This window comes from Colobus angolensis, unplaced genomic scaffold, assembly GCF_000951035.1.
Source record: "Colobus angolensis palliatus isolate OR3802 unplaced genomic scaffold, Cang.pa_1.0 Scaffold255, whole genome shotgun sequence".
In the NCBI taxonomy this organism is placed as follows: Eukaryota; Metazoa; Chordata; class Mammalia; order Primates; family Cercopithecidae; genus Colobus; species Colobus angolensis.
In genome coordinates, this window is record NW_012115766.1 from 4,684,058 (window position 1) to 4,706,105 (window position 22,048).

The following is a 22,048-nucleotide window of genomic DNA, read 5'->3' on the forward strand; positions in this document are numbered from 1 at the left end:
TTTTATTAGAGGCTCAAAATGGGCCAACCTCATAACCTTCACGTGACGAACTGGTTAGGGAATGAAGGGCATGCTATCCTGGGGCTCTCCTGGGGGCACGATACACATGCAGGTGCTGTGTGAGTCCACAGGAACTGTGGCTACTCGTTGAAGATTACAAGGAGACAACCTGAACTCATACAGGGCACTTCCTAATGAGAGCCTCAGAGGTGGCTTCTGCGTAAAGCGGAACCCTCTCTAGCACTTAAGAGTGTTCCCGCAGGGGCTGGCTGACAACCTGGGAAGCCTGAGCAGCCTCTCAAGTCAGCTCTGACTCTGTGATTTGCTTTACTACAAGAAAGAAAATATATTCAAAGCATGGACATATCTTCCCTGTATATGGCAGCTTTCAGAAGGAAACAGAGTAGAAAGAACACCAGCCCAGGACCCAGGGCAGGTCAACCTGATCTCAGTTTGCTCAGCTATAAAATGGGAGGTAAACTGGATGGCAAGATACCTTCAAGTTCTGAGGACCTATGCACATAATTCATTTCCCTGTGCCTGTCTCGTGCCAGAACCTTGTGGAAAAGGTAAAAAGACATAGAAGGGCACCTGACTCAGAAAGCCTCTGCTCAGTGGGGTTGGGCTAATGGCCTGAAGCCTGAGCCCAGGGTGGATGGGGACTCCACATGGGACAGCTGAGACCCCAAATGGTCCTGCCATCTCATGTCCAGATGCATGGGGCTCCGATTTCCACATTCATCATCACTTGCCCCTCAGGACCCAGGGAAACAGCAAGGAAGAGTCCCAGCAGAGCCAAGCTAGCCTAGGAAACACTCGTAAATTCATAATGAGTCACTTAAAAGTGTCCCAATATAGCATGCCACAGTCAGTGTGGACATTTAGACTGTTAATATGCACAAGCACCTAAAAATACGAATTATACATTTGCAAATACCATATGCACCACATAACGATGCTTCAGTCAACAACAGAACACATACACGACAGTGGTCCTGTAAGATTATAAATGAGCTGAAAAGTTCCTATTGCCTAGTGGTGTCTTAGCCGTCGTAATGTCATAGCACAGCACATTACTCATGCTTGTCGTGTTGCTGGTGTAAACCAGGCCTCCAGGATAGCCCTGGTTTATCATATAAAGGTGTATGATGATGTCCTAGACCTTCATATTCACTCACCACTCCTTCTCTGACTCACCCAGAGCACCTTCCACTCCTGCAAGCTTCATTCATGCTTAAGTGCCCTATACAGGAACACCACCATTTTTAGTTTTTAAACCATAGTTTTACTGTCCTTTTTCTATGTTTAGATGTTGTTACATACACCAGTACTCACTAATGTGTTATAACTGCCTACAGTATTTAGTACAGTAAATGCTCTACAGGTTTGTAGCCTAGGGGCCAAGGTTATACCATATCACCTAGGTGTATAGTAGGCTATCTCAACTAGGCTTGTGGAAGTACATTCTATGATGTTTGCACCATGAGGACACTGCCTAACAACATATTTCTCAGAACACACCCCCATCATTAAGCAATGTGTGACTAGAGATCCTTACCATGCTCGTGTTTCAGATTTTGAAACATCTACCCTGCATGACATAATCCCTAATTACAGCAGTATTCCTTACATGAATCCTATGCGAAAATAGTCTCTGCCAAAAGACCAGCTTTCCAAGAAGAAAAAAAGGGACCAATTCTGATACCACATTGGCTGTTTCCATGAGCTGAACCAGCCAAGCTTTGCTCCAGCAAAGCTTTCCACACATCATCTCCGCAAACACAAGAAAGAACAGACAATGAACAAGCTTGGAGAAGAAAGCTTTGTTGGAAAGATATATACCATAGGAGAAGCTGATCTAAGGACTTTCAGCTCTCTCAAGAGCTTCATATTGTGTTTATTCCCTGTCATCAAAGCATCATCTCTTCACTAAAGAATAGAAACAAAATGTTTCTTGACATTACATCTAATAACAAGTATAGGTATAATGATTAGTAGTACTTAAGACAATTCAAATTCATGGGAGGTTTTACTGTGATCTATTGGTGAAGTAAAAATTACATACATAGTATAGGTAGCAGATAATGAAAAATCGATTCTAACATACGTCTCTTAGAAAACAATTCTCGATAGACATTCATATAAAAATGTCACTTTTAATATGAAGTCTTTAAACTGGGAGTTATTTTCTCTAGCACATACAGTTCTTATCCCCTGGGTGTTCAGGGTTCCTCTCTAGTATCTTTTGAAGCAGAGGTGAGAAGAAATGCCCTAAGCACACCTGCAATTATTCTGTCCACACCTGTCAGCTCTCGGTCAGCAAAAGCTGCTGTTATGTGGACATGGCTCATCTCGCCTTGAGGTGAATTTTTTTTAAGACATCAAAATCTAACTCCTTTGTTTGAAAGATATGTATCATATGATAAGTTTTTCCTTCATACTACTTTCTCTAAAAGATAAACATGCCATTGGGAATTTTATTAATAAAAATCATGATAAATAGTTGCTCCTGTATTTTAAAATCATCAGACTGCTAATATGCACATGCATTTCTAAAAACATGAATTACGCACTTGCAAACAGTTCGGTATTACAGTCATGTTTCAGATTTTGAGACCACTTACTGTGTAATGATGTAATCACTAATTACAGTGATATTCCTTAAATGTATCCCGTGTGAAAGCAGGCCTAAGCTACGGCACCTTCACAAAACACCCTTAGAAACTGCTTACAAACACGTCAAGACAAAGGGAAATGTAATGTATTACTTTTAGAAATAACGAGGTAGTAGACCAAAATTTAGAACTACGCAAATATTCCACACATCATCTCTGTAAACCCAAGAAAGAACCGAGAATAAACAAGCTTGGACAAGAAACTGACAAAATAATAAATCAATCGATCTCTCTCTCTCTCTTTCATATTATTCCAGTTTGATTCAACTTCTACAACTCCTTCAAAACAACTCTACATGGAAACCTCTAAGACTTTCCTGGGCCTCTGGCAAGGTCTTGAAAACAACATCTTAGATGTCATGTGGAGACTGAGATGGGGTTTGGTCATCAAAGGCACAGTTGAATGGGAAACCTCTAGATCTTCCTCAGGGACAGCGGCTGTTGTAACGTGCTCTGCAGGTTATTAATTCAAACTTTAAAATGCAGGCTACAGTACCAGTCTTAGGAAACAGGCCTCCAACAGCATCATCTCGGCTAATGGGGACCTTCCTGGGCATGGACTTAAAGAAGCTTGGCAGTGCTTTGCTACTTTTAACATTATTTATTTAACTTTCAGAAATCCAGTCAAGTGCTCTGGCAGTATGAAGGCATTACTGGTAATCACAGGTGACTAAATGATTCTTTCATCAGCTAATATTAAATATCTAGTATGTTTCATGACAGCACAATGTAGTAACACCATTCTTGGATCTTTCTGTGATTTCTTACCTAGAATCTGCAAAGCAAAGGGCTGCTGGAATCTGTCTCTGGATAAGTCATTTTCTACTTCGTAAGAGGAGGTTACAATCTTTTTTTCCCGGCACACTAATTCCCCACAACTGATGGTGTAAATGGGCTATTTTTCTTCAGTAGATGAATAACACAACAATGGGAAGCTAAGGGAGGTGATCCGAATTCTTAAACAATCATGCAAAGAAAATGACACACAGTTACGCAGGTGCACTGGTTTTAATTCAGTGCAGGTACCCCACCCTGCCCCATCCCACTTACGGGTGGCCGGCCGGCCCTGCTCTGGCTGTGCACTGTCCCCGGACTGGGTGCTGGAGACTGAGGAGACGCTGGAGCTCCGGACAAAGCCAAACGCCGCCAGCTTGGCTGCTGGGAGACGTGAGTATCCAGGAGGACGGAGACCAGATTTCGGGAGATTGGATTTTGCAGCATTTGAACTGGAAGCTTTCTTTAAATCTGCTAAAACGAACCCAAATAAAATAAAAAAATTATTCTCAGTTCATAATGAGTTAAAGAATTCCATAGATTGTGAATTCAAACCCAGCTCTATCATAAACAGACTAAAATTAATCTTGCCAGGTTTGATTCAACACATCTAAAATGGACCTCGGAAGAGAAAAGCCCCTTATATTGTGGGTCAGGTGCCTCAGAGAACTCAGACAGGAGATGATGCAGCCCTGGCCTGGACAAGTTTACCATCTACTTAGGCAGATGAATTGAGGAAGACAAATAACTCTATCTTAAGGCCATAAGAAAAGGTATCAAGTGCTTGAGACAATGAGTGAAAGTGAATAGTTATTGTTGCAAGTTACCCCAGATTTGTGAAATTGAGATACACCTTAAATTTTGACATACAGTGGGCAAAGAACCACTGTGGTGAATGTTCACTAGTAATTTTAAGCAGTTTGTAATAAGTCTTAGGGAAAACATGTACAAGGAATCATCTGTCTGTTGGCTGCAGGAATGATGAGGAGACAGTGTAGACTGTGGAACAAGCCAGGCTGGAACATCAGCTCTCCCAGTGACGAGCTGTGTAATCTCAAGCCCTTGCCCTAACACTTAAAGCCACAGTTTCCTTTCATTTAAAGATTGGGAATGATAACACTAACTTTGCAAATCTAGTATAAATATGACTGCTTATACCACAATAACTTGATATGTGCTCAAACTGATGTTAGATTTCTTTTCTCCTTTTCCCACTGTTATGTCAGTCCAAACTTCAGAATTAGTTCCCAGATATGTGCAAAGTCAGCTTGTTTTGAAATAATAAGGCATCAAGTTATAAATCTAGCATCTCAGCATCCCCATACTCTAAGTCTGAGCCAGGCTCCAGCAATAGCAACTGCGATGATTATAACCACTACGAGAAGGCTCTCAGCACCAGAGAGAATCAGAATATTGTCAATATACACATGCTCCTTCATAGGAAATCTAAAAGGCCCAAGCTTCCTCATGTGGTGTAGTGCTGTATAACTGTCCTCACTGATTCCTTTAACAACTTTCACCAGCAGGGCTATTTACCATGAATGCCTATATACTGATCATTCAGTAGCATTCTTATGCTAGTCAACACTTCATTATCCAGTGAAATATTTACCAGGTTTCAGAGTAAACAAGGATTTAGATTAAATGACCCATTTGAAAAAAAAATCCCATGTCTATAAATCCATGAAGAAACCACATATTAGAAAGCATCTATGTGTGGAAATATGGAGAACGGCAATAGATGATACACTGGGTTGAAATGGCACATAGAAAAGGACCTCTTCCTCTGCCAGCAGCTCCCCCGAAAGTGAGGCTATGGAGAGCTGTGTGTCCAAATAAAGGCAGAAGCTGCACAGCTGTGGGTTCCTGATGCCTGAGTCAGGACTAGGATAGGGAGGAACCAAGTGAGCGCAAAAGGAAAAAGCAGCAAGGAGCTGGGGCTACAAATCTTCCTGACTCAAGCCTGTCCTAGTGCTTGGGACAAGCACAAAAACAAAAAACAAAACCTCAACTATGAAAAAGAAGAAACAACACACTAGCAAGTGGTAACGGCCCATTTGTATCAGCAATTTATGCCACGTTTAATGACTCCACATTGCTGTTCTCACATTATTTTGAATATTTTTAGTTCAGGTCCCCAGAACAGTGAAAATATCCCTATATATCAGGTATCATGTTCACAGTGATTTTACGCCAAATTGATTTTAGATGATGTCTGTAGAACAGGAAAAGAATTGCTAAACATCAGATGTAATTTCAACAATAAGTATACTCTAAACCCATTACATTTTGATACTATTTTAAGTCATCTATAACCTCCTTTCTAACCTAGTTAATCAATAATTATGAACAATCAAATGAAGAGAATATGAACAAAATAATTTTTCTGAAAAACAAACTATATTTTGGAAGTTAAATTCAGAATTTTTAAGAGTACCTAGGCATGCAGTAAACATTTAATACTTAGTCAAGAATGAAAACTAAGTTTGTTAAATCATTACATAAGTCACTGAACATGTTCAAAAAGAAATTTATCTAATTCAACACTTATATTCCGTTATTGTTGATTTCATCAGTAGAAAAGCAGCAGTGGAACATGTAGAGAGGGGGAGGACAAGCAGCACAGGATCCCAAGTACACAGGAAGCCAGTCTCTAAATTGTTTTCTAGCTTTCGCTTTCCCATAGTACAGGTCTTTATTTTAATAAAGACACATATGGGCTGTGTGTTTGTGTGTTTGTGTGTGTGTGCGTGCACGCACACGTGCACGTGCGTGTGTGTGTTTAGATGACTTGCAAAGTATACCTTGTCCCCAACTCTCTGTGAATACAATTTTTGTAAATTTAATGGTACCTGTATCATACACTAAGTTACTATATAATGGTCTTTCCTTCTAGCAGATTAATCTCATGAATATTATACATGCCTTCAGGCTTTGCAGAAGCAAGTCTTATTCTTTTTATACCACCAGCTCCTAGCACAATGGTTTCCACAATGTATTTGATAATTATTTATTTGAAGTTTACATTAGTTAAGCTTGTACCACACAAATTTAGCCCACAGTATAAGTCAAATATCTCTACTAGTCTCTGCATGAGAGTTAGTCTGGAGTAGAGCTCAAAAGTCTGCTTTTTAACAATCACCTCAGTGATTCTCATTCAGGTGGTCCCTGGATCTTTGAAAACTTCAACAGAATATGCCAACTCACCCTGTGAAATAACTGCATTCAGCTGTTCTGACTGAATGTATCTTAATTTAATCTTAGTTTCTCATAAGAGGGACATATTTATAAAAACATATAGTCCTTACTATTTCTCAAACTAGTCCAGTGTTATGGACTGAATGTCTGTCCCCCACCATTCCCAAAATTACAGGTTTAAATCCTAACTTCCAATGTGATGGTATTTAGAAGTGGGGCCTTTAGGAGATAATTAGGTTATAAGAATGGAGCCCTTGGCCGGGCACGGTGGCTCAAGCCTGTAATCCCAGCACTTTGGGAGGCCGAGACAGGTGGATCACGAGGTCAGGAGATCGGGACCATCCTGGCTAACACGGTGAAACCCCGTCTCTACTAAAAATACAAAAAAACTAGCCGGGCGAGGTGGCAGGCACCTGTAGTCCCAGCTACTTGGGAGGCTGAGACAGGAGAATGGCGTAAACCCGGAAGGCGGAGCTTGCAGTGAGCTGAGATCCGGCTACTGCACTCTAGTCCGGGCGACAGAGCGAGACTCCGCCTCACAAAAAAAAAAAAAAAAAAAAAGAATGGAGCCCTTGTGAATGGGATTAGTGCCCAAGTGCCCATAAGAAAGCAGCTGGAGAGCTAGCTCCTTCTGTTCCCACCGTGTGAAGATATAATGAGAATATAGCGGTCTGCAACCCTGATCTCAGACTTTCAGCCATAAGAACTGTGAGATATACATTCCTGTTTTTACACACTACCCTGTCTATGGTACTTTGTTACAGCAGTGGGAGTGGACAAGGACATTTAGCACATCAGAGGAATATACATTTCCAAGTATTTAGTGTTCTTGGACTATTCAACAATATAGACTTTGACAGAAATACAAATGTTACAAGTGCATAATAAGCCTTCAATATACAAATGATAAATATTACAGGAAAGCTGAGGTGGCACATAAAAAAGACAACTTCCAGAATGGTGACATGAGGTTTTCCATGGACACTCTTCCCAGTGAAACAAACATAATGGGTAAAATAACATTTAAAATATCAACCACCATTTAAAGTTTCCAGAAATTGTTCTATGAACATGTAGCACATAAAGAAACATTTATATAAGAAACTCTACTAAATCCAGTAAGAACAGTGACAGTCAGTGGCACTTGAACCACAATCTACTCTCTTCCTCCCCTACTATCATCACAATATAATGAAAGCTCTATTCTGGATGGGTGTGGCCAAAAGGATGGGTTTCCTCTCCTAGAGTCAAGGACTATAGTATCTCCCTGGGATGGGCAGGCCACCACCATTTCTCACTCCAACTCCACTCCCAGCTCCATGTTGTAGAGGCTGAACTACATGAGAGAGTGGTCAAAATGTCAGGGAACCTTCCTTCACTTGGCCCAAACATATAAGACAGAGGTACTACCCCAGGCACAGCAGACCAAACAATACCGGGGCCCCAATCACCATTTCCCTAGAAGTTCAACACTAGAGAGAAAAAGAGAGAAGACTAGAGGCTACTGCCCCTACCTTGCACCTCACTTATAAACCAGGAATGTCAATCCAAGAGAAGCAGTCCACTGTCCCCAACCCCAGCTTCAGAATGGTGACTGAGAGATTCTGCCCAAGCATAGAGGTAGGCCATAGGAACAGAAATCTCCAGAGTCCTCTGCAAAGGAATTAACTTTATTTGGAACAAACTGTGGGGGAAGTTCAGGTCTAACAGCAATCTCAAAAACAATAAAGACTTTTTATGGTAAGCAATTAGGAGGAGGCTGGTAGCTCCATGAAGCAAAATAATAAACTGTAGACACGGTAGTTTATTAGAGAGCCAAGGAACTAACTGAAAAGAGCTATCCAGGGGTCAGAACTAACCTCAAAGAGTGGCTTTAAAAACTACTCTTGAAAAGGAGCTTGAATTTAACTGAATCAGACTATGGAATAATGTATGCCCCAGGACACTGTAGAAAATTATGGAGTAATTAGTGGAACCTGACGGCTGAATGTGATACCCAAGGGAGGAAGACAATGTAACACAGATCAGGGAAAGACAGCCCTGGTAAAACATTGTCAGTGTGATTGTGTACATGCCCAAGGCTATGACTTCTGTGGAGTGACATTAGTGAATTCACAATGCAAGGGAAATAGGCTTCACTACAGTAGATCAACCAAGTTGTTAAACAAATAAATAAGCAAACAACAAGCCCCAGAGAGGAAGAGAGGTAATTAGTAGTAGTCAAGAATGCTACAATAATTATCTAAAAGTTCCATTACAACAAAAATAAAATGAGACACACAAAAGAAAAAAATACAGGAAAAGTTGATTCAGATACAAGAAAAAAAACAGGCAACAGAAACTGCCTATGAAAAGAGCCAGCAGGCAAAAACTTCAAAAGAGCTATTATAAATATAATAAAATAACTAAGGAAATTATGCTTAAAGAAGTAAAGGAGCTATGATGACAATATTTCATCAAATAGAAAATAGCAATAAAGAGAAATTACAAAAACCAAATGGCAAGTTTGGTGTTAAAAAGCAAAATAACTAAAATGAAAGATTAACTGAAGGGCCTCTACAACAGATTTGAAGTGGCAGAAAAAAAATCAGCGAACGTGAAGATAGATCAATACATATTACACAATCCAAGGAACACAGCAGAAAGACATGAAGAAAAATAAGCAGAGCCTCAGAGAGATGTGGAACATCATTAAGTGCAACAACATACAGAGAATGGATGTTTCAGAAGGAAAAAAGAGAGATAGGAGCAGAAAAAAAATTTAAATAGTCCAAATCTTTCAACACTTATTTAAATGATCACTGTTTACATCCGAAGCTCAAGGAAACCCAAATAAGGTAAATGTAAAGAGATCCACACCTAGATACACCATAGTAAGAAGTGTAGAAAGATAAAGAGAAAATCTTGAAAGCAGGAAGAAAAGAATGACTCATCATGTACAAGTAAACCAATAGCTTAACAGTTGATGTCTTATCAGAAACAATGGAGGCTATAAAGCAGTGAGATGACTAATTGCTGGAGGAGAAAAACAACTGTCAACCCAGAATCTTATTTCCAGCAAAACTATCTTTCAAAACATTAAGCTAAAATAAAGGCACTGTCAGATAAACAAAAACTTGGAGATTTGTTGCTTATAGACTCATCTGATGAGAAATACTAAAGGAAGTCCTTTAGGCTGAAAGCGAGTGATATCAGATGATAAATCCACACAAAAAAGCAAAGGGTACTGGTAAAAATAATTATGTATATTTCTTCTCATAACTGACTTAAAATGCAATTGTATAAAACAATAGGCATACAACTGTATTATTAGGCCTATAATACATTGAAACACAATATTTAACATTAACAGCATAAAGGAGGTGGTGGGGACAAAGCTGTATTATAGTATGGAAATGACACCATATGGTAACTCAAATTCACAGAAAGAAATGAAGAACATCCAAAATGGTAAATAAAAAGGTTAACATAACAAATTACAAAAACGTATTTTGCTCTCCTTTATCCTCTGCTTCTTTAAGAGATATATTATATAAATAACCAAAAAATATCTTTCATTGGGTTTGTAACATACATTGATGTAATACATATAAGAATAATAGCACAAAAAAGGGAGAAGAGGGAATAGAGGTTTACAGGAGCAACATTTCTGTATCTTACTGAAGTTAGTATAAAACTTAAGTAGGACTCCAGTAAGTTGAGATGTATATGGTGAGTCCTACAGCAAACAATAAGAAAATAACACAAAAAAAATAGTGGAAAAAGTACCAAAGGAATTAACATGCCATGCTAGAAAATATCCACTTAATGCAAAATAAAGCACCAATGAGGAGCAGATAATCAAAAAAAAGACGTGAGACATACAGAAAACAAAAAGTCAAATGGCACATGAATATATAACTATATTAATAACAGCATTCAATGAGGACTTATTAAACAATCCAATCATAAAGCAGAGACTGTCAGACTGAATTTTTTTAATGATTCATGCTGTCTATAGGAAATACCTTAGGTTCCAATACACAAATAGGTTAAAAGTTAAAGGAAGTAAAAACACAGGCCATGCAGAGAGCAACCATCAGAAAGCTGGGGTGGTTGTCCTCCTATCAGATAAAGTAGGTCTTAAAAGAAGAGATGAGGCCGGGCGCGGTGGCTCAAGCCTGTAATCCCAGCACTTTGGGAGGCCGAGACGGGCGGATCACGAGGTCAGGAGATCGAGACCATCCTGGCTAACACGGTGAAACCCCGTCTCTACTAAAAAAAAAAAAACTAGCCAGGCGAGGTGGCGGGCGCCTGTAATCCCAGCTACTCAGGAGGCTGAGGCAGGAGAATGGCGTAAACCCGGGAGGCGGAGCTTGCAGTGAGCTGAGATCCGGCCACTGCGCTCCAGCCTGGGCGACAGAGCGAGACTCCGTCTCAAAAAAAAAAAAAAAAAGAGACAGATACCCAAATTACCTTAAGCAAAAATGAACACAATTGGGAGGAGAAATAAACAATTCAAAATAATAGTTAGAGACTTCAATATCTCACTTTTAATAATAGAACGAGGCAGAAGATAAGGAAATAAAAGATCTGAACACTATAAAGCAACTAAACCTAACAGACTTCTATAAAACATTCCACCCAAGAGAAGCATAATACATATTTTTCTCAAGTGCACATAGAATATTCTCCAGGATAAACTGTATCTTAGGCCATAAAACAAGCATTAATAAATTAAAAAGGATTGAAACGATACAAAGTATGTTCTGTGGTCCTAACAGAATGAAATTAAAAATCAATAACAAGGAAATCTGGGGAATTCTCAAATATATGAACACACATAAATAACCACTGGGTCAACAATAAAATTGAAAGGGGAATTAGAAAATACTAAGATGAATAAAAATGAATGACATACCAAGGCTTATGGGAAGCAGCTAAAGCAATGCTTAAAAAGAAAATTATAACTGTAAATGCCTACATTGAAAAAGAAAAAAGAGGCTGGGCACAGTGGCTCATGCCTGTAATCCCAGCACTTTGGGAGGCCGAGGCAAGCGGATCACGAGGTCAGGAGATTGAGACCATCCTGGCCAACATGGTGAAACCCCGTCTCTACTAAAAATACAAAAATTAGCTGGGCATGGTGGCGTGTGCCTGTAATCCCTGCTACTCAGGACGTTGAGGCAAGAGAATCGCTTGAACTAGAGAGCTGGAGGTTGCAGTGAGCTGAGATCCTGCCACTGCACTCCAGCCTGGCAACAGAGCAAGATTCCATCTCAAAAAAAAAAAAGAAAAAGAAAAAGAAAAAAGATGTCAATTCAATAAAGTAATTTTTGACTTTAAACGCTGAAGAAAGAAGAGCAAACTAAACTTAAACCAAAAAGAAGAAAATAGTAAAGATTACAAGTGAAAAAAAATAAAACAAGAGAAATAAAGCGAGAAAAGCCAATGAAAACAAAATCTTAGTTTTTTGAATTATCAATAGATTCGACAAACCTTTAGCTGAGCCAGCCAAGAAAAACAGAAGGCTCAAATTACTAAACTTAGGAATGAAAGAGGGAACATCACCACTTATTTTGCAGGATCCTATGGGAATATCGTACTATGAACAACTGCATCTCAACAAATTAGACAACCTAGTGAAATGGACAAATTCCACAGAAACACAAACTATAAAAGCTGAATCAAGAAGAAACTGAAAATCTGAATGTACTTAAAACAGAGATTGAATTAGAAATAAAAAAAATTCCCACAAAGAAAACCCCAGGCACAAATGTCATCAGCGAATTATATCAAACATTTAAAGAAGAATTAATATCAATTCTTCACAAATTATAACCCCCACCCAAAAAGAGAAGAGAAGAGGAGGGAATACTTCTAAATTTATTCCCTGAGTCCAGTATAACCTTGATACTAAAACAAGATAAAGATATCTCAAGAAAACTATAAATCAGTAATTCTTAGAGATCCAAAATCCTCACCAAAATACTGCACACTGAAGCTGGCAACATATAAAAATTATATACCATGATCAAGTGATATTTATGCTAGGAATGCAAGATTGGTTTTACATATGTAATTAATCCACGTACTATACCATATTAATAGAAGAAAAACCATATGATCTTAATTGATTCAGATAAACCACATGATAAAAACATTTGAACTAGTAATTAAAGAAAATATATTCAATCTTATAAGGGCTTATTGGAAAAACCCACAGCTAATACAGTAAAAGATTGAATTCTTCCCCTCTAAGATTAAAAACAAGAAAAGGATGTCTGCTCTCACAACTTCTATTCAACATTGTATGGAAGGTGCTAGCTAGAGAAATTAGGCAAGAAAATAAAATCAGAGATGTGCAGTTTGGAAATAAAAAGGAAAACTTTCTCTTTGCAGATGACATGATCTTGTATATAGAAAATTCCAAGAAATCCACTAAAAAGCTATTATAACTAATACATGAGTTTAGCAAGTTTACAGAATACAATTCAACATACAAAAATCAACTGTATTTCTATACACTCACAATAAATAATCAAAAAATAAAATTAAGAAAGCAATTTTATTTACAGTAGACCAAAAGGAATAAAATACTTAGGAATTATCATAAACGATCGGACTCCATAGTTTTTTGTTTTTTGGGTTTTTTTTTTTTGAGATGGAATCTTGCTCTGTTGCCAGGCTGGAGTGCAGTGGCAAGATCTTGGCCCACTGCAACTTCCACCTCCTAGGTTCAAGTGATTCTCCTACCTCAGCCTCCTGAATAGCTGGGATTACAGGCATGCGTCACCACACCCAGCTAATTTTTGTATTTTTAGTAGAGACGGGGTTTCACCACGTTGGCCAGGATGGTCTCAATCTCTTGACCTCGTGATCTGCTCGCCTCAGCCTTCCAAAGTGCTGGGATTACAGGTGTGGGCCACTGGACCCAGCCCAGACTCCACAGTTTTTTTTTTTTGTTTGTGTTTTACGTTTGATTGCTAACAGTTTTTAGCCTCAAGCCCCACTCCTTTGGCCCCATATCTGGGAAAGCTGATAAGAAAGCCCAGTGCTCCCTCTTTTGATGCCGGGAAGTGGGGCAGGAGTGAGGGTGGTAATTTAGATTAAAACCACACAAGCTCCTTCCTATGTGCATGGGAACCCTTATGCCTGCCCCACTCCATAATGATGATAAAAACCCTGAGCCAGTATTCTTTCCTTGCTCTCTCAAGCCATTTCAGATGTATGAGAGGCCAGTCCTCTTTCCCCAGGGACTTCAATGATGTAAATCATAAAATCTGTCATACCCTCTTGCTTTGTGTGTGGCATAATTGATACATGATTCTTCTGTCACTCTGCCAGCCAGAGACCTCCACAGCCAATGACGTCTCCGCCCAGGGCCTCACTTGGCCCTGGGCCTGCCGCAGAAGGTGCCCCATCCACTCGTCCTGAGGGACCATGCCTGACTTGTGCACCAGCCTGGATCCCATGCTCAGCCTATGACTGGGCCATCTGTGCCCCAGCCCACCTGTGTTACAGCTTGTACCCACGTTCAGAGGTTCCCAAGTTCTTGTCCCACATCCAAGAAGAATAAGGTTACTCTGATAACCGAAGGGTGAGGTGGGTGGAGAAGAATTTTATTGAGTGAAGGAATAGCTCTCAGCAGAGAGGGTATGTGGGGGTGGTCACCCACCCAGTGTGGCTGGGTTTGGGGCTTTTATGGGCTTAGAATGGGTGAGTACATGCTGACTGGTTTGTTAGCATGCAAAAAAGGCTAAAACAAAGGCACCGTTCAAAGGTGGGCGTGACATAGTAAAAAATCAGTTAGGGAAGAGTAGGTATATGTAAAACGGGTGGCGGGTGAAAATCAATCAGAGGAAAGCACACCAAACAGAAAGAGAGGTTCTCAATCCGTTCCACGGATTTGACTTGTAGCTTGGCTTTCAGGCTTTAAACTGTCTTTGGCTTGAGGGCAGGGTTTCACTGGGAACCCAACCCTATCTGCCTAGGCATTTACTGCTTCCTGCTGTTATCATAATCACTCTTGACATCTAAACCAAATTTTGAATGGAGGTTCATCTTACCTCTTCAGGGTGGCTACAAAAAAAGGTGCTGGATCAGGATGCTAAGACAATGACCACCTCCACAGGGGCTCTTTCCTAGGGTTCTGGCTTGTTAACAGGCTCTGCCACCTCCTAGCAAGAATATATTCTGCACTGTTCCTTCTTGGCTTCTTGTGCTTTGAGCTGTGCTGCTCTGTGCTGCACTGCTGAGTCCCACAGAGGTTTTGTTACAGATAATGCTGAACCAAATTGGAATATTCAATGATTAATTGGTTTTTGGAATAAGAATATGAGACTGGGGTAGGACTTTCTTAAGCTGGCCCTGAGCATGTGTCTCAGTCTGAACCTACCTGTATGTCTAAGAATGAAGTTGTGACTCATGTTAGGCTCCAGGAAAGATTGCCCTGTGACCAACTGGTTATGTGTCTCAACTAGGTATTGGCTCCAGATCTATAGAGCACTAAGGGGAAGACTAGATCATGTGAAGATATAAGCCTACTGGGCAAAAGCTCATGAAAGAGTGGTCATTAATGGAAAAAAGGGAAAAAGAAACAAAGGCCATAATGTGGAGTACTGAGATCTGCACTCTTTACAAGCAGACAACTCCACAGAACCTTAAACATCTTAGTTGCTGTTGCCTATACCTCTGTAGCCACAAAAATCCTGACCCTCAAGCTTATAGAGAAAAACACCCATGGCATCCTTGTGGCACACCAAAGACGTTAATTCAGACTCTATTTGTATTAGTCTGATTGTGTCACTATAAAGAAATACCTGAGTGTGGGTAATTCACAAAGAAAAGAGAAAGGGGCAGGATGGCTGACTAAATGCAGCTGGGGGAGCTTCTCCCACCTAGAGAGAGAGAGACCCATTGAGTAGACTGCCATATTCCAAGTGGATCTTCAGAAAGAAGGCATTCAGAATCAATAGAGGGAGGATACAGACCCTGGGGCTGAGGAAGAAGAGGCTGGGAATCCTGTACAAAGTTGCTGAGTATCAGAACTCATTTTGGGTCCTAAGTGGCAACCAGAGAAAGGGTGAGTGAGCTAGGAATGGAGTGGCCTACTCTCTCCACAGACCTCCAGGATCCTAGCTGCAGGATATTCCATGAAGCCCACAGATATATTTGAATTCATGGGGAGAACTGCCTGGAGAGCTGACAGAGAGAACTCCAGTCTGCATGGATCCCAAAGGGTTTGGCATGGGAACGGCTGCAGTGGAGCACAGCCACATATGCCCATCCCCAAAGACTTGTTAGAATCCTCTAAGTGGCTTTAGCTTCATTAGCTACCAGACCTGAAGACAGAAGGGCTCTCCTGCCCATAGGACATGACCAGTTTTGTATGGACATCCCCTATATGCTAGCCTCTCCCACAGTCCCTGTCTAGCCATGCCCACATGCAGTACAGCCTCAGATGCCCTGTTGAAATGCTTGCTGGAAGCTACTGTCATAGTTCTTTCACTAGGAGCCCCTGCCTTCCCACTGGAACATTTTTGCAGATGGACCCCACCAGTGTGCAACCACCTACAGTCTTCCTTTACTGGCATGTGCTTGCTTGCAGCCTCCCCCAGTCACTCCACTAATGTGGGCTGGTCTGCAGCCCCCTGACCACAGTGTACTCTCCTGCAGCCCCCACGAACCCAGCATAGTAAACTCTCCCACAGACCCTCCACTACCCCACCAGAGCACTTTTGCAGGCAGCCCCCATCAGAGTGGTGTAGACAGAGTACTAGGAACATCTCGGCTCTTCCATACAGAAGATGCTTGACCTCAAGGGGCCAGAGAACAAAAACAAAAGCCTGCCTTAGAAGAGGCCACAAGGGGAGGACTCAATATGGAAACAAACAACTGATACCCGCTATTGCAGAAACACACTTAAGTACTAGCCTACTGGCAATATAAGGTAACTATGCAATCAAGTCTACATAACAACCAGCTAACAACATGACAGGAGAAAACCACATATCAATACTGACCTTAAACGTAAATAGGTTAAACATCTCATTTAAAACACAGAGTGGCAAATTGGATAGATAAGCAAGGCCCAAACTGTATGCTGTCTTCAAGAGATCCATCTCACATGCAATGACACCCACAGTCTTAAAGTAAGGAGATGGAGAAAAATGTATGAAACAAATAAAAAACAGAAAGAACAGGGGTTGCTATTTTTATTTTAGAAAAAAAAGCAGACTATGATTTAATAAACCAACTATGATTAGAAAGGATAAAGAAGGGTATTACATAATCATAAAGGGTTCAATTCAACAAGATGACTTAACTACCCTGAATATATATGCACCCAATACTGGAGCACCCAGATTCATTAAAGACCTCTAAAGAGACTTAGATAACCACACAACAATAGGGTGAGACTTCCGCACCTAACTGACAACATGAGAAATCAAAGCAGAACACTAACAAAGATATTTGGGACCTAAACCCAACACTTGAACAAATGGACCTAACAGGCATCTACAGAGTACTCCACACAACAGAAGAATATACCTTATTCTCATCTGCACATGGCGCATACTCTAAGATCAACCACACACTCAGGCAGAAAGCAATTCTCCACAAATTCAAAAATACCAAAATCCTACCAACCAACCACACTTTGAGATCACACAGCACAATAAAATTAGAAATCAACACCAAGATGATCACTCTAAACCATAAAATTACCTGAAAATTGAACAACTTGCTCTTGAATGACTTCGGTAAAAAATAAAAATTAAGGCACAAATAAAAAAGTCTTCCAAACTAATGAAAACAAACATACAACATACCAGAATATCTGGGGCACAGCTAAAGCAGCATTAAGGGAAAAGTTTAAAGGACTAAACACCTACACCAAAAAGTGAGAAAATTCTTTTTTTTTTTTTTTTTGAGATGGAGTCTTGCTCTGTCACCCAGGCTGGAGTACAGTGGCGCAATCTTGGCTCACTGCAAGCTCTGCCTCCCAGGTTCATGCCATTCTCCTGCCTCAACCTCTCAAGTACCTGGGACTACAGGCACCCACCACCACACCTGGCTACTTTTTTTGTATTTTTATTAGAGACGGGGTTTCACCATGTTAGCCAGGATGGTCTCAATCTCCAGACCTTGTGATCCGCCCACCTCGGCCTCCCCAAGTGCTGGGATTATAGGTGTGAGCCACCACATCCAGTCAGAAAATTTTTAAACTAACCAGCTAACATTATACCCAGAGGAACTGGAGAAACGAGAGCAAACCAACCTGGAAGGACTCCTGCCTAACTCATTTGATGAGGCCAGCATTGTTCTGATACCAAAACCTGACAGAGACAGATGAAAAAAAGAAAACTTCAGACAAATATCCCTGATAAACATAGATGCAAAAATCTTCAACAAAATACTAGGCAACTGAATTTAGCAGCACATCAAAAAGCTAATCCATCACAATCAAGTAGGCTTTATTCTTGGGATGTAAGGTTGGTTCAACATATGCAAAACAGTAATTGTGATTGACCACATAAACAAAACTAACACTAAAAACCATATAATCATCTCACAGACACAGAGAAGGCTTTCAATAAAATTCAACATTCTTTCATGCTAAAAACTTCTAACAAACTAGGCATTTAAGGAACATATCTCAAAATAACAAGAGCCATCTATGACAAACCCATAGGCAACATCATATTAAATGGGCAAAAGCTGAAAGCATTCTCATTAAGAACTGGAACAAGATAAGGATGTCCACTCTCACCATTCCTATTCAACATAGTGCTGGAAGTCCTAGCCAGAGTAGTCAGGCAAGAGAAAGAAATAAAGGCATCCAAATAGGAAGAGAGGAAGTCAAATTATCCCACTTCACTGATGATATGATTCTAGACCTAGAAAATCCTACAGACTCCTCCAGAAGGCTCCCAGAAATGATAAATGTCATCAGTAGTTTCAGAATACAAAATTAATATATAAAAACCAGTACCATATACACCAATAAATTTGAGCTAAGAACCAAATCAAGAACATGATAGCCACAAAAAGAATAAAATACCTAGAACACAGCTAACAAGGGAGGTGAAAGATCTCTACAAGAATTGCAAAACATTGCTGAAAGAAATAATAGAAGACACAAAGAAATGGAAAAAATTCCATGCTCTTGGATAGAAAGAATCAGTATTGTTAAAATGGCCATAGTGCCCAAAGCAATTACAAATTCAATGCTATTCCTATCAAGCTATCAACGCCATTTTTCACAGAGTTAGAAAACAAAATTCTAAGATTCATATGGAACCAAAAGAGAGACCCAATAGCCAAAGCAACCCCAAGCAAAAAGAACAAAGCTGGAGGCATCACACTAATCAACTTCAAACTATACTACAAGAATACAGCAACCAAAACAGCATGGTACTGATACAAAAACAAACACACAGACCAGTGGAACAGGCTAAAGAAGCCAGAAATAAAAACCACACACCTATAATCTTAAAGACTTAAATGTAATATCCATAAAAACCCTAGAAGAAATCCTAGGAAATACCATTCTGGACATAGGCCTTAGCAAAGATTTCATGATAGTCTCCAAAAGCAAATGTAACAACAACAACAAAAAGAAATATATAAGTAAGATCTAATTAAAGATCTTCTGCACAGCAAAAGAAACTATCAATAGCATAAACAGAAAACCTACAGAATGGGAGAAAATGTTAGCAAATTATGTATGCAACAAACACCTATCTATAAGGAACTTAAATCAACAAGCAAGAAACAAACCTCATTTAAAAATGGGCAAAGAACATGAATAGACACTTCTCAAAAGAAGACACACATGTGGCCAACAAGCATATGAAAAAATGCTCAACATCACTAATCATCAGAGAAATGCAAATCAAAACCTCTATAACATACCATCTCACACCAGTCAAAATGACTGTTTTTTAAAAATCAGTAAATAACACATGGTGGCAAGACTGAAGAAGAAAGCAAATGCTTATACTCTGCAGGTGGGAATGTAAATTAGTCCAGCTACTATAGAAACTAGTTTAGAGAATTCTCAAAGAACTTAAAACAGAATGACCATTTGACCTAGCAATCCCATGACTGGGTATATAACTAAAGGGAAAAAAAAGTCATTCTACGAAAAAGACATAGGCATGCCTATGTTCATCACAGCACTATTCACAATAGCAAAGACATGAAATCAACCTAGGTGCCCAAACAATGGTGGGCTGGATAAAGAAAATGTGGTACATATATATCATGGAACACTACACAGCCACAAAAAGGGACAAGATCATGTCCTTTGCAGGAACATGGACAGAGCTGGAGGCCATTACCCTAAGCAAATTAACACAGGGACAGAAAGTCAAATTTCACATGTTCTCACCTGTAAATAGGAACTAAACTTTGGGTACACACGAACACAAAGGTGGGAATGATAGACAGTGGGATCTACTTAAGGAGGGAGGATGACAGAAGAATGAGTGTCTAAAAACTACCTATTGGGTACTATGCTCACTACCTGGGTGACAAAATTATTTGTACACCAAACTTCAGTGACATACAATTTACTCATGTAACAAACCTGCACATGTACCCCCTGAACCTAAAATAAAAGTTGAAAAATAAAATAACAATTACTAAATAAAAGAAAAACAAAAGAGGTTTATTTTTGCTCATGGTTCTGCTAGCTGTATGAGAAACATGGTATCATCCTCTGCTGCTAGCGAAAGGTCAGGAAGCTTCTACTCATGGTGGAAAGTAAAGGGAAGCCTGCATGTCGCATGGCAAGAAAGGGAGAAACAGAGAAAGAGGGGAGAGGTCTCAGATTCTTTTAAACAACTGGATCTCCTTGCATGAACGAACTGAGCAAGAACTCACTCATCACCAAGGGGATGGCACTAAGCTTAGTATAAAGCTACAATAATCAGGACAGTGTGGTGTTAGCATAAAGATAGACATACAGCTAAGTAGAACAGAACTGACATTCTACAAATAAACCCAATATTTGTGGTGAACTAAATTTCATCAAGGTTGTCAAGATCATTCATTGGATAAAGAAGAGGTTTTTCAACAAATGGTGCTAAATATACTTATGCCAAAGAAAGCTAGACCCCTATTCATACCGTATTTTAAGAATTGAAAATGAATTAAAAGCTTCAAGGTATGAAAAAAAACCACAAAACTCTTGGGGAAAAATAGGTATAAATCCTGATGACATGAGATGAGCCAATGGTTTCTTAGCTATGACATGAAAAGCATAAGCAACAAAGAAAAAATTAGATAAGTTGAATTTCATCAAAACTGAAAGGTTTTGTGCTTCAAAGGACACTATCAAAAAACAGAAAAAATCGTAAGAATGTGATAAAATATTTGCAAATCGTGTGTCTAATATCTGACACACATAAAGAACTATTCCAACACAACAATGAAAAGAAAAACAACCAAATTTTAAAATTAGCAAAGAAACTGAATAGGTATCTCTCCAAAGAACATGTACAACTGGCCAGCAACACATGAAAAGATGCACAGCATTTTTAGCCATCAGAAAAAATGTAAATCAATGCCACAAATCAGATACTATGACACACTCACCAGGACAGCTATAATTAAAAAGACAGACAATAACAAGTGTTGGTGAGGATATGGAGAAATTGGAGCCCTCACACATTGCTGGTGGGAATGTAAAATGGTGCAGCCACTTTGGAAAACAGCCTGGCTTGGAAGTTTCTCAGAAGGTTAAATACAGAGGTGCCATGCGACCAAGCAATCCTCCTTCTAGGTATATGCCAATGAAAATATATGTCTACATAAAACTTGGACATAAATGTGACATTATTCATAAGAGACAAAAGATGGAAGGAATGTGAACATACTTCAACTGACGAATGGATAAACAAAGTGGATTACCCATATACTGAAATATTTTTCAGCTATAAAAAGGAGTGAAGTACTGATACATGCTGCAATGTGGATGAAGTTTGAAAGGTCACATGTTATACGATTCCACTATATCAAATACCCAGAATAGAGACAAAATGGCTTAATAGTTTCCCAGAACTGTGGCTTGAGGGAGTGGCTGCTAATGGCTACAAGATTTCTTTATTTTGGGGATTGTGAAAATGTTATAAAATTGCAGTGATATTTGCATAATTCTGTGAATATACTAAAAACCACTAAATTGTGTCCTTTAAATTGTGAATTGCATATAGTACGTGAATTATATCTCAACAAAGCTGTTATGATAAATAAAAGTTCTTCAGCTCAGGCACAGGTTTACATTAAGACAGAGCTATGGCTGTTTTCCCAATCTATATAAATATCTTCACTTTCAAAGGGCCTGTGTCAGATAGAAAACGTGGTCTGTTATTGTATGTCCTCTACAAAAACACTCCCTTCACGCAGGTGGA

General features: G+C 39.6%; 1 protein-coding gene across 1 annotated transcript in view; it reads right to left on the reverse strand.

Moving 5' to 3' along the window:
• Positions 1–22,048, reverse strand: part of MTUS2 (microtubule associated tumor suppressor candidate 2) — a 655,860-nt gene that overhangs the window by 367,390 nt on the left and 266,422 nt on the right. Inside the window, exon 5 of the mRNA XM_011946935.1 lies at positions 3,726–3,923. Coding sequence (XP_011802325.1) covers positions 3,726–3,923 — 198 coding nt within the window. The remainder of the gene's footprint in view (positions 1–3,725; positions 3,924–22,048) is intronic.